Source organism: Gobius niger (genome assembly GCF_951799975.1).
Source record: "Gobius niger genome assembly, chromosome: 19".
NCBI lineage: Eukaryota > Metazoa > Chordata > Actinopteri > Gobiiformes > Gobiidae > Gobius > Gobius niger.
The window spans coordinates 16,255,065-16,267,473 of NC_136870.1; the positions used below are offsets into that span (position 1 = coordinate 16,255,065).

The window sequence follows — 12,409 nt, forward strand, 5'->3', positions numbered from 1 at the left end:
TACATCCTGGCATAATGCAATTTCAATGGTTTTCTATTCACTGTCCACTAAGCTTACACAGATCCTAATACAAGATCCTTCTGATTTTATTTTTACTGAACACCCTATATCTGTTTATTTTACATGTGCGATGTTGATATTGAGAACTCTCACATGAAAGGTACTCCACAAACAAAGTTGACATGACGAGGTGTGAGCTCTGACACGTTTGACCAAAAGATAGTGACCAAATGTTTTAACCTATAATCTGATTTCATATCGGAAACCAAGAACAGGAAGAGTGAAACCGCAAAACCAGCTTCTCTTTTAATAACTCCTACTACTCAAGGCCACATCTGGTCAAAGCATTTTTTTTTTTTACTTTTTTTTTTTTTATGAATGACACGGCCTGCCAATGGGGTCTCATTATAAAACCTGGACACCCTGTAGGAGTCTATACATTTTTAAGATGCATGTGCCCCTTTAGTCTAACATAATACAATATAAAAAAGTCTTCTGGCAACTGAAAGATGTCAAGTAAATGTTTCAAAGTTTCAGCGCGTATGGTAGTGCTGCAAGCCAAAAAGTCAACTTTTAAAGATAGATATTGATCAGTTTCTGCCTACTTTAAGTCCATGGAAAGCAGTCTGTTATCCCCCTGTATGGCGCTGGCTGCCCTGCGTTACCATGGAGATCAGCTGTGATACGTCAGTTTCAATAAACCGATTGCAAAACTTGCAAGAAAAGGTGCAATTAGATTAAACTATTGATTATGTACGATACATGTGTACAAAAATACAAATACATAAATAAAATCACAATCGAAACAACTTATTTAAATTATTTGTATTCGCCATCTATGACTGTCTTCACATTAGCCCCAAGCCACCTACATGGACAAGTGTTTGAGCTCTGGGTAGAAGGGAAGACAATGAAACTGAGACAAGGTAAACAGCCTCTTTCTATTTCCCTGAACAACACAAACATGACCGACAAATCCTAAAGAATCAGGACAAACAACTCCTTATCTGAGCCTGTAGTGAGCAGTATCATACAGGGGTCGCACAGCTGCTGATAAAGGTTAAGAGCTGTTATTACCCAGCAGTTAAGACTAGTGTTAGAGATATTGCTGTCAAACTTAAGAACTGAAAGTTAAATAAAAATTACTTAATGGTGCTTGAAAGTTATTATCCAAGCGACACCAGGACAGTGCATTAACAAACCACAGTTTAAACTAGATATTTTTGCTGCTTCATTTCAAATATTCAATTCAAGATAAATATGCATTTAAAGCACCTCATTTCCTCACTCACTGATTCAGGAAAAACAGATTCCTGTAGCCTGAAAGACTGGTGTGGACATTTGTGCAGACAAAGGTGTGGACATTGGTGTGGACATTGGTGTGGACATTGCGCGTATCTGGAGAATGCAGCGTGCCGTGGAGGTCTGATATACACACCCTTCTTGCCCTCAGGATCCTCTTGACTCTATCCTGGCTCTATCAGATCAGAGACCTGCTGGCCCTCCCCGCACTGCAATGCAAATGAAAAGGAATGCGCTGATAAAAGGCCAGATCCTAGAGATGAGAGGGCAGAAGGAGGACACAGGCACTGAATGCTAAAGGGGGGGGGAGCCTCTCGGGGAGATGAGAGGAGGCCGAGGAGTCAGTGTTGGTAGTAGCGGGAGATCATAGCCTTGCTCCCCCTCAGCAGCGTTTGATACAGGGCTTTTGTCGCTCTTTCAGCGGCGCATTGTTGGGTGGTGTAATCCCCGTCGGATTACAAAGGGCTTCCCTTTTCATATGGGGCGGGCCCAGCAGGCAGGTGGCCCAGGCTCTGTGGAGCTGTCAAGGGGAGGGAACCTCTTTTCCAGGGGAGGGGACCCCAGTTCCTCTTACCTTCACAGGGGCTTTTTGCTGGGAGGCCAGTCAGGGACAGGTCAGTGCGGGGACAATCGTGACATGGGATTCAACTGGCTCTGACCCCTGGCTTCCTGTAGAGAAGTGACAGAGGAAGAATCTGCTGAAATAAATAACAGAAAAGACAAATTAAAGCTGGGAAAAATGAGAATTTCCCTTGGCCATTTTACTGAAAGAATTTATTATAGCAAATATCATATATAACTCTTAGATACATTTGAGTTCTGATGAATGGGTTGAGGGAGTCATAAACCATTAAATCAGTACGCCACCAGTGCTAAATTTTGTTAACTTATTTTCTACATCCCCACTTTTTAAACTCACAGCATATTTGTCTGGCTCTGTATGACTGATGTATTGAGTCTATTCTGTCAATGCTACCAGGCTCTGATTGAACCCAGTGTTCTTGATAGCTTTCCCTGCACATTTTCATTGATACAGGATCAATAAGGTTGTGCATGAAGTCTACAACGATGCAAACAACTCATTATATGCACATGGCCATTTTGGTTTCGGGCAGACTGCCAGTCCCATTCAACAACTGTCCACCATAGATTATATTTGTTAAAATGAAATATAGTGTAGGCCTCTGTCCCTGAGAAAATGACCAAAACCTGATTTATCTACAACTGATGCCTGTGTCCTCCCAAATAGTTGGAGCTGGTGCGTTCAGGTGTTCTTAGAAATAGAAGTAGCCCACGTTTAATTTCATGATGAAACTTTTCCTATGCTGTCAAAAAGACTATTATGTCTATACTATATATGCAGATTTTTGATCCCACTGTACAGAGTAATCAATTGTGATTCAACATTGTGAATTATTAATAGAGTTCAGGACTATGATGTCATATTGCTAAGCATTATGGGATTTGCAGCATTAATGGAGATTGTAAACGGTTAAAATACTAGTTATTGTTCACATTAAAACACTTGGACACTATAGTGAGCTAGATGGATTTACCAGTTGTGACTCAGCAGCTAGCACAGTTGCCCCACGGCTTTTTTCTTCACTTTTTATATTGTTTTTAGCTAATGTTAAATGTATGCTAACAGCCGCAAACATGGCGGATCTCCATGGTAACAGTCGATTTAATAAACATACGACCCATTAAAGATAACAACTGGTTATTTTAATTTTCTAATTGGAATTCACTTGAATATAATTAATAATACAAGTTAATGTGATGATTATTTTTAGGAATAAAAAAAATGTTCTACTTAAAAATATAACTTACCTGAGTAAACAGCACCTGGCTCCTGCACAGTTAGCCTGGCGGAGGACACTGCAGCAAAATGATCAATGACCATCTTCACACTAAGATCAAAAGTTATGAGCAGTGAAGACAAATACAACAAATTGGCCGGCTGTAGTTATGATAAATTTTGCAGGTAAGTAATATCCACACGAAATTTTTTGCACATTTGTAAAATCTTAGTCAACTTCGGTAAAATTAGCATGCTAGCTTTAGCTACATTGTTATGGCCGTTCATCATGCACGCTGCTGCTACATTTTTCATTTTCGTTGCTTGTTCTGTCTCTCTTTTCCCCAGAAACTCCCAGGACAACTGCTGGTATTGAACGATAGAAATAAAGCACACATAGCATATTATTAATTTGTATTTATTTCCACAAATTCTTGCAAATTACCTACATTGACGTAGACTTCTTTAAATCTGGGACATGACTTTCACCTTTCTCATAACAACTTTTCACATCATACTTATGACATCTTTAGGTCAAACCACTGAGAAGCAGAATGCAGAGGAAGTGAGCATCTATGCACCTGCTCCTCCCCATTTTGTGCAAATCATGATTCATGCACGGAAGTTGAGGTACAGAACAAAAGGACAGATGGTGAGATCCTTCGCCAGAGTTTGTAACTGTGCATTTGTCTGTCTCCAGTTTCAGCCAGTGAGCAGTAAATATTAGGCAGAGTGGAGCTAGTCATATGACAAGACTTAATTTTACTAAGGGGCAAGTGGCAGGAAAAAAAAATCTGAGAAGTCAACTGAGCAGGCCAGGTGAAAACCAAGAATGGGGACAATCTCCAATGACGTTCGAAGACTTTTGGAGGGTAATGTCTCTTTTTTTTTTACACATATAAACCATTCAAAAGTACAGATGATGCTAAATACAATGTTTTTGCCATTTCAAAGGGATAGTATTAAACTGAACATACATTAGCAAACATAATACATCATTGTGTGCCAGTTTACAGGGAGTTGGAAAGAAGATTTGCATGAGGCCCAGTTTCAGAACATGATATAAAAAAGTTCCAATGTTGCCAAACCTGTTTGACATTTGCATCACATTTTAAAAGTATGCTCATAGTTGTAACTTTACAGAGAGGACATGATCGATAACGCAATGTCCCAAGTCTAAATCATAAGTACTTTTTGACGAATGAACTTTCTGCCAAAGTCAAGGTCTACTTTACTGACACGTGCTATAAGTCATCTTTTTATTCCCTGCAGCATCTTGGTGAATGTTGGGCTGCTGTTCTGGCAGGCTTGAGCAGCTTGTAGAGATGATCTGTGTAAATTTGTTGTTAACAAGTAATACATAAAAATATATAATCACAGTGTTTAATTACTCTCTTTCTTTTCTCTGCAGATTGTCATTACTTCATCACTGACATCCTTGAGGATGAAAAACTGAGTGAATATGCAGAACAGACCCGTAAGGTTTTGATGAACAACTTCAGCGTGGTACAAAAACGGTAAGCACTATATCCTTAGTCTCTCTACAAGTGTTGTCGGTGTTGTCTTTATACAAACCTTTAAATATAGATGCCAAAAGTAAAGTAAAGTAAAGTATGGTAAAGTGTTATGTGCAGAATATTGCAGAATAGATTGATAATATAAAATGCTGTAACTTTGCACCGGAAGCTACATCTTTTCTGTTTTGCTGCATGGCAAATGAAGCGTGCTTTGGTAAGGACAGCAATGCTATGCTGTGGTTTTGTGGTAATCCAGTGCAGGAAACAAATTTGTAAGCTTGAAAGCATGGCTCAATATTTAAAGATACTGTTCTTTTTGGTAGAAATCCTCAGGAATTTCCCAAAGGTGAGTATCCTTTCAACACTTTTTACAACTGTGTAATGTCTATATATGTGCCACATGCAGGGGCTTTCTTATTTATTTATTTATTTTTTACTGGTGACTGTTTCTAGTCCTTTTCAATTGTTATTATCCAAATGTAAATCATTTTATAAGCCATAATAGTTTTGTCATTGATTCAATGGACATACTGATACACGTTTCTATTGTTTTTTTATCCTTTGGTCATAATGCAACTTCATAGCCCTACAAAGTACACTATCAGACCATTCAAAGAGAGAGTTAAGATACAGATAAGATTATCCTTTATTGATCCCACAATGGAGAAATTCACTTGTTACATTCGACTCTCAAGAAAAACACTCATGGTGTGCAAAATAGACAAGAAATGTGCAGTTAAAAAGTATATAGAGGTATCTTATGTACAAAGAGTGATAGCAAAAAAAAGCATAAAGGAGCAAAAATATAAACAATAAGAAAATAAAAATAAAATATAATTTAGAACAGACTATAAAAAAGTAGAATATCAGGGTCAGATACAGGCCAAAGGGGCAACTGAGAGAAACCAGCCCCTAAGAATCTACCTGCATTTGGCCAGTTGGCTGTTGTTAAGGTAATGTCAAGTTAATTGATATGTTTCAAACAGGTCTCCCTTTCAAATGATACATAGGGACAAGAGACAAACCTGTATAAATAAAAGACAAATTAAAAAAAGTAAAGAAAAGTCCTGGCCAGATGTAATAATAACATATAGTATCAAGAAGTCATATGGACAAGGTAATCTGTGTGTTATCCTGTTATCTTTCATTATGCCTGTTTGCAGCGGATTCATTGCAGGATGTTTCTGATGACAACCGCAGCTCCAGTCTTGGCCGCTCGGCTCCCTCGGATGATGCTTCAGTTGCCTCTGATTACCAGGATGATGGAGCCCAAGAGTGTAAGTCAACAATATGCCCGAATGTATGTGTGTGTCCGCGGGAGTGTCGAGCGCGTTAATGCTTCTGAGGCAGTTGCGCAATGCAGAGATCGCAGCTGAAAACGGCTAATTTAGTGTGAGTGTACAAGTGTGGAAAGGCAGCGCTGATGGGAATTTCAATGCAACATCAGCTTTAAAAATGAAAGCAATGGCATTGGTAATCGCCGTGGCTCCGGTCCTCAATTAGTTCTCTACAATTATATGCATACTGTACATTTTTAAACTAAACCAGGTGCTACTCCTGACTGCGAGCTGAGCCAGCAGAGACCATATCCATATCCATACTGAATGCACATAGACACCTCCCCATTTATTTTTGGCTCACTTCCTGAATCTTCTCTGTAGAATATGACCTAGGTAGCAATTTAGTCGGCTCTATCAAGGATATTAGATGAATATAAATGGACTAAAGAGAGGAGATTTAAAGAAGGTGACCTAATGAACAGCTGTCAGTCAATGTCGAGCATCTGACATGTTAGACACTCCTCCTAGTTGTATAAGGAAGATACAGATTTGCACCAGACAGACCGGCTTGTTTGTTTCTTCAAGTTTTTTAGTTTTAGTTATTATTGGAGTCTTAAGACGGAGACAGAAGATATTGGAAAAAAATCTATTTTCAATGACTGTCTTGAATATTGCACTAGGAATTATAGCTTTGTTTTTCTCCACTGAACTCTAAACGCAGTACAATCCGTTAGATTTAAACCGAAATCAGAAGTTTGTTTTTTCATCAAATTGTGTCAAAACAACACTTAAAATAATAAAAGAGAATAAATGTGGGGCAAAGCAAGGATAACTTTGGACTTAACAGGAAAAATGATAACTAAAATTTAACTTTTGCACATTTTTAAGTTACTTCATTTCGTTTTGTTTTAGGTTTTCACAGCATAACACATATAAATCTCAATCAAATAAAACTATTTTGCAACTTCTTGATGTATGGATATTGCATCACCTCGTGTTGCCATTCCAGTAATTTGGTGATATATTATGCAGCCCTTCTTTAGTCAATGGTTCTGTTTGTATAAGAGAAGCATAATGCATAATATTTATTGTACATTGTCGTCCACAACCAGGCTCTGAGGTTGGGATGTTGGTGCTATTGCATTAAAAAATGTATATTGCTTTTTTATCATCTATCACAGCAAGTCTACTGACAACTAGTTCAGTTTTGGCTCGTATGTTGCGTGCGACAAACCAACAAGCTATGAAGAGACAAACTTTCCATCCTCCTCCTACTTCTTCCCTGTGTTGTGCGTGACATCATTCGCTCCTCCCTGTTGCTCTTGATGCAGGTGGGTCTCTGTGATGCTGGATACGTGTGAGGTTTTCACCAAGCCTGGAATGGTGACTCAGAGCGCCCTCCAGTGGCCGGCACACGTCTTCTTTCTGTTGTCTTGGAGCAGGGAGATTGTGGGAGGCATGGAGGCAGCCCACACAGTAAGGAAGCTTTGTAGCTGCGGGCTTAAAACAGTGATAGATTGACCCTGAGCGCCCTATTCTTTCACAACCGGGTTTGAAATACAACACTGTACCTGAGGGGCCATGTGCGTTACATCCCTCTCTCTTTATCAATCTCTATCTTCCCTCTGTGCACTTGCCCTCCCTCCCGTTTAGCCCTTTTTGTATCTCGGACACTATGCGCCGGCTAATAGCCCATAACGTGACATGCCGCAGGTGGGCATTATGGACTTGGGTGCCCGTAGAAATGCCAATCTGTCCTAGCTCGCTATCCTTTTGACTTTTATGCATGCAACAAAGGCAGAAAAATAGATGTGGGATTTTTATATGAGCTGCGAATCTGTGGTCACACTTCGCTGTCATGATGCGAATGCCAGTCGTTAATGCCAGCTGGATGTTGTCAGAAATTATCCTTTTATTTGAAAATGGCTTAATGGACTTTTGCGGTCCTTTGCCCACTGAAGAGTAACAACAAACACGGTTCAGCTGTGGTAAAAGCGTCAGAACAGATCGCAGCAGATGGCGGGAAGATAGACCAGTAGACAACTGTTATTTGTTTTTTTGAATTAGTTCATTTTACATGAAACAAGGCAGGACTTTCATTGGGGCACAAACAAAATTATTCCATGAAATGTTTACAAATTTCTCTTTAGCCTAGAGAGTGACAAAGCGCCCCAGTACCTTCTGTTACCAAAGATTACAATGGTTTTGGGAGTTGAAGTATTGCACTATGCCATTGTTTGTGTTAACTCTGAGAAATAGCCAATTACACCCCAACATCAGAGTACCCCTTCTCTCTGTCATTTGCATTTCCGGCAACACCGGATCCTTTTTTTCTCTTCATAATTGAAGTTTTTGGTTTATAGATAATGATAACATTTGTATCTGTGGAGCTTAGCAAGACTTGAAACCCCCAAATAAATTCAGAGCGGTTTAATGAGAATTGACCCGCCTTGAAAGCAAATTACAAATAAATCCTTCAAAATACCACTTACCTAGAATATATTGTAGTAAAATAACTAAAATGTATTGATACCTGGCAACTTTGAAAGTAAAACTGAAAAAGCAGTTTTAACTTAATACAAATTCTACCTGATAGCTTTATAATTTGTTTATTTTTATTTATTAGATGATTGGATTGGGACCAATACAAAAAACATTGATAACTTAAGTTGTAGCAAAGCCGTCCAATACATCATCAAGGCTAATTCACCTTACGTGCCCCTCGATGAGTTTTTATTAACAATTAAAATTAAAACTCTGGATATTTAACAGAATGATGTAATGACAATTATATAGTAACTATAAACACATACAGTGACACAAAGATTTATACTTTAGCATCCACAATACAATACAAGCTTATTTGGCGATACAGATCTGTGTGTTATTAAACAACACAAGCAGTAAAAAGGTAAAAAAGTAGTTGTGGTATATTCTTACATTATAAATATGAACTGATATTTTATCGCAAAAACCCATGTGAAAGCACAGGGTAGTAAAAGTGTCTATAAATCATCTGTGTACACACACATCAGCCGGTTATCTTTATTGCCGGGGAATGTGTCCATGTTAGCGTTGCGGTGAATGGCCTGTGTCCTCGCTAAAGGGCACGCTGAGTTCAGAGTTCATTTGCTGTTCACTGCCAGATGAAAGAAATGGTTCTCACTTTCTGCTGCGCTCTGGTCCTCAGTGTTTGTGCAGAATAATGGCCGCAGAACTTAATGAAATCAAGGCTTTTGCCAATGAACCAGTTATCAATGGGGCACAGGATTTATTCAGTTTGCACTGTCGCCTGCTGCAGGAATCAGCAGAAAACCTTTGTTGTGGAAAAATAACGATCATTTTGTGATTTACACAACTGCATTTGGCTGTTTGGAAAAAGTGGAGCATATATTCTTAGCTCAGTCTAATTGTATCATTTTATTTGAACGTACAGTACACAATGGAGACTTTGTGACTCTGTGAATGTATTATCCACGGTAATCGACTGGCTGCCTCCACTGCGCTCTGTTCCTAACCAGAGAGTGAGTGAGTGTGAAGTCGATGGTGCTTTTACACAGGAGGAGCCTGAGCCGTTTGATTAGATGCGGTGGCCTGTTGTCTTCAGCGAACTGGGTGACACCAGATTTGTAATGGCTGACATGAACAGATGGAGCCTCCATTGTTAGCCTGGGTGTCTGCATGGTAATGTGAACTGAGTTTCACCCTCCGACCGCACTGGTGACCTGACCGCGCCTCAGTCTCCCCTTAAACATCCTCCTCTCCCCTTTCTGCCTCTGCACAACTCAACACAGACTAAGCCCTGTTTACATTTGCTTTGGATTCAACACATTTCACAGTCATGGAGTTTGATATTGACATAACTGTCGTTGCGCTGTCTATAATCTCATTACACACGTATGTGTGTCATACACAAACCTTAGGAGACTGCTGGAGATGTGGCACTTTTAGCCTTGTCACGCTGTTTGCAGGTCAAGTTTACCAAGTCGAAATGTCCTGTTTGTTTTTCTTTGATTGGAGAGCACCGCTGGGTGGCCTATGATGCATCAGGACGCCGCTGTGATGACTGAGCGCTGTAGGATGAGCTTCAATGCAGAGAACATTATGTCTTTCTTAATCTTTATCTTTCTATAGACCCCCAGTGGTGTCTTTATGGATCTTTAAATTTCTCAATAATGACATTTTTGCAGAGACAAATAAAGTGATCATTGTGCTAGCAATAATATCCACTTTTTTATTTTATTCATTTTTTTGTGTGTGTATTTGTGTTGGACATAGTTTCAGCAGGTGGTTTTGATCTATTTTAGGGCTACAGGAATGTGGGCAATGACAGTGATTACTGTCCTGAAACAATTACCTGAAGCAGAGCATAGCGTTTTTCTCATTTGAATATGGGAACTAGTGTAGCCCTTTAATCTAAATGTTTAATCTAAATGTAGGCGTTACAGCCAAAGCCTGTTATTGATGTTACTTTCTACTTAATTACTGCTTTGATATGACATCATTTTTCCTAATAAAATTCAAGCAGCATTAGGTTAGTTTTGGGGGTCTGCCAGTGGCCACAGACTCTGACCAGTGGGTGAACTTTTGACCTTTAGTTCTTTGCCTAACCATCCCGTGACCTGTCTGCCTTCAGCCTGTAGTTGCTTGAATGATTAGCCTTGCCGTAAAAGAAATGTCATCACTCAGGAAGTTTCTTTGGACTTGGAGATAGTCATCTACTGTATCCATCTGTCAGAGTATCCGCCCGGAGAACAATTTTTCACTGTGTTCATCGGTATATAGATTTTGTGACATTTGGGTAGCAGTTGACGCTCGTTTGCAAGGAGTGGAGGAATATGCTAATGACCTCTACTCTTCCTCGTTCCCCTCCACTTTTCTCTCCTCCCTCGGTCGCTTGCTTTTCTAGCGAGAGACATACACTCACATTACGAGGCTGGAACAGGCTCTGTGCATCGCTGCGACTGCTTGCTATCAGGGTTCAAAAGTTCACGCTATTCCCTCGAGGCTACTGTGCTGCTGCAGATGCTGATAGTCTTTTCTCCCTCGCTCTCCCTCTCCCGACTCTCTCTCTCCCTCGTGCTGTTTACACTATTAATCTTATACAGTCTCTCTCACACACTCACTCACGCGGCCTGGCAAGAAGAGAGCGGCTTGAAGGGGGGATTTGGACGTATTTAACCGAGGGGCATTCATCACTCTCCTCTCCGGCTTCACCCCCATGCTCCACCAAAAGTCATGGCGTGTAGTTTTTGCATCCCGTCTGTTTGTAAACCCTTTCATACAACTTGCTGCTCATTTGCTTTGTTTTATCGTTGCACAGCACATAATTACACCCTTTCGCCGCCTCTGGTGCAATGCCGTGCGGAAACTCGGGGGGGAAAGTGTGACGTTAAATGTGGGCCGGTCCATCTGTATAGAAGCACATAGGCAGAATGCAGAGTGTGAAGCTGGGGCAGCGTGGCTCCTAATCTCCCCCAGAGCTGTCAATGTCACAGACAAATAGCAAAACTATCAGATGTGGTGGGTTCACCGGGAGGTTAGCGTTCCCAGGTACCTCCTGCTCGTACTCCCGCTCTCTCTCCCCCTGCCTTGCAAATGAGAATTTGATTTTGCCCTCCACTGGAATCCATTTCTGGAGATGAATGAAGTTTCAATGCCAAGCCCAGGTGGCCCTGCTGATTTCTTAGGGAAATAAATGGAGATGGGAGAGATGTGTTGGCCTGTACACAGACAGTGACACGCCGGCTCTCTCAACTCCTCTGGGCTTCCTCTGTTTAATTGTTGCTGTAATGTAGCACTTTAAGGTCATTAACATGTCCTTGTGGGATTATTGGAGGATGTTGGGGGCACATCCATCTCTGCATCAGGATCGCGGCTCAGGTTTAGGGGCAGTCAGCAGAGTGCAGAGTGCCAACTGGGACAGGGCTGCGGCAGGCTTGTACACAGGTGTAAGGCTCTTACGGTGATAGGGAGTCCACATCTGCTGATGATCGTCGCTGATTTATATGTGGCTTATCTCAAAATAATAGCATAACTTAGATTTCATAACAGGCTGGTTGACGGGCTGCATTCTGTATTCTAAATGAACTTTTTGTTGTAATAATATACGTGAACCATATTCATCAATGCATTTTGTTTTTCTGTGTAATTCCTGAGCCCCCACATATTGTGTAAAATTGCACTTTAATGGTTGCACAATTAATTATTTATATTATCACTCTCTATATGTAGAATTATGATAACGCATTAGTTGTTTAAAAATAGCGCTTAACGGCAAAATGAAATTGCCCATATGGAGAACACTGCAAACGCCGCCTTTGGCTGTGATGCTAATGTTTTTTTATGTGCAATTTGCCAATTTACTCTGCGATATAGTACATAAATACAAATTATGAGTATTTGCAGATCCCATTTTATTCAATTAATTCCTTACTATTTTCATTTTTCATCGCGTCATTTAAAACAATGTGGAATTAAGATAATAATCATCAATAACAATCTATGTTTTC

General features: G+C 40.2%; 1 protein-coding gene across 1 annotated transcript in view; it reads left to right on the top strand.

Annotated features, from left to right (window-relative positions):
- The first annotated feature begins 3,744 nt into the window (after window positions 1–3,744).
- The window catches only part of skap1 (src kinase associated phosphoprotein 1), a 36,324-nt gene continuing 27,659 nt past the window's right edge, over window positions 3,745–12,409 (top strand). Inside the window, exons 1-4 of the mRNA XM_079577023.1 lie at window positions 3,745–3,972; window positions 4,512–4,617; window positions 4,941–4,963; window positions 5,781–5,894. Of these exons, the coding sequence (XP_079433149.1) occupies window positions 3,933–3,972; window positions 4,512–4,617; window positions 4,941–4,963; window positions 5,781–5,894 (283 nt within the window). The 5' untranslated portion in view covers window positions 3,745–3,932. The remainder of the gene's footprint in view (window positions 3,973–4,511; window positions 4,618–4,940; window positions 4,964–5,780; window positions 5,895–12,409) is intronic.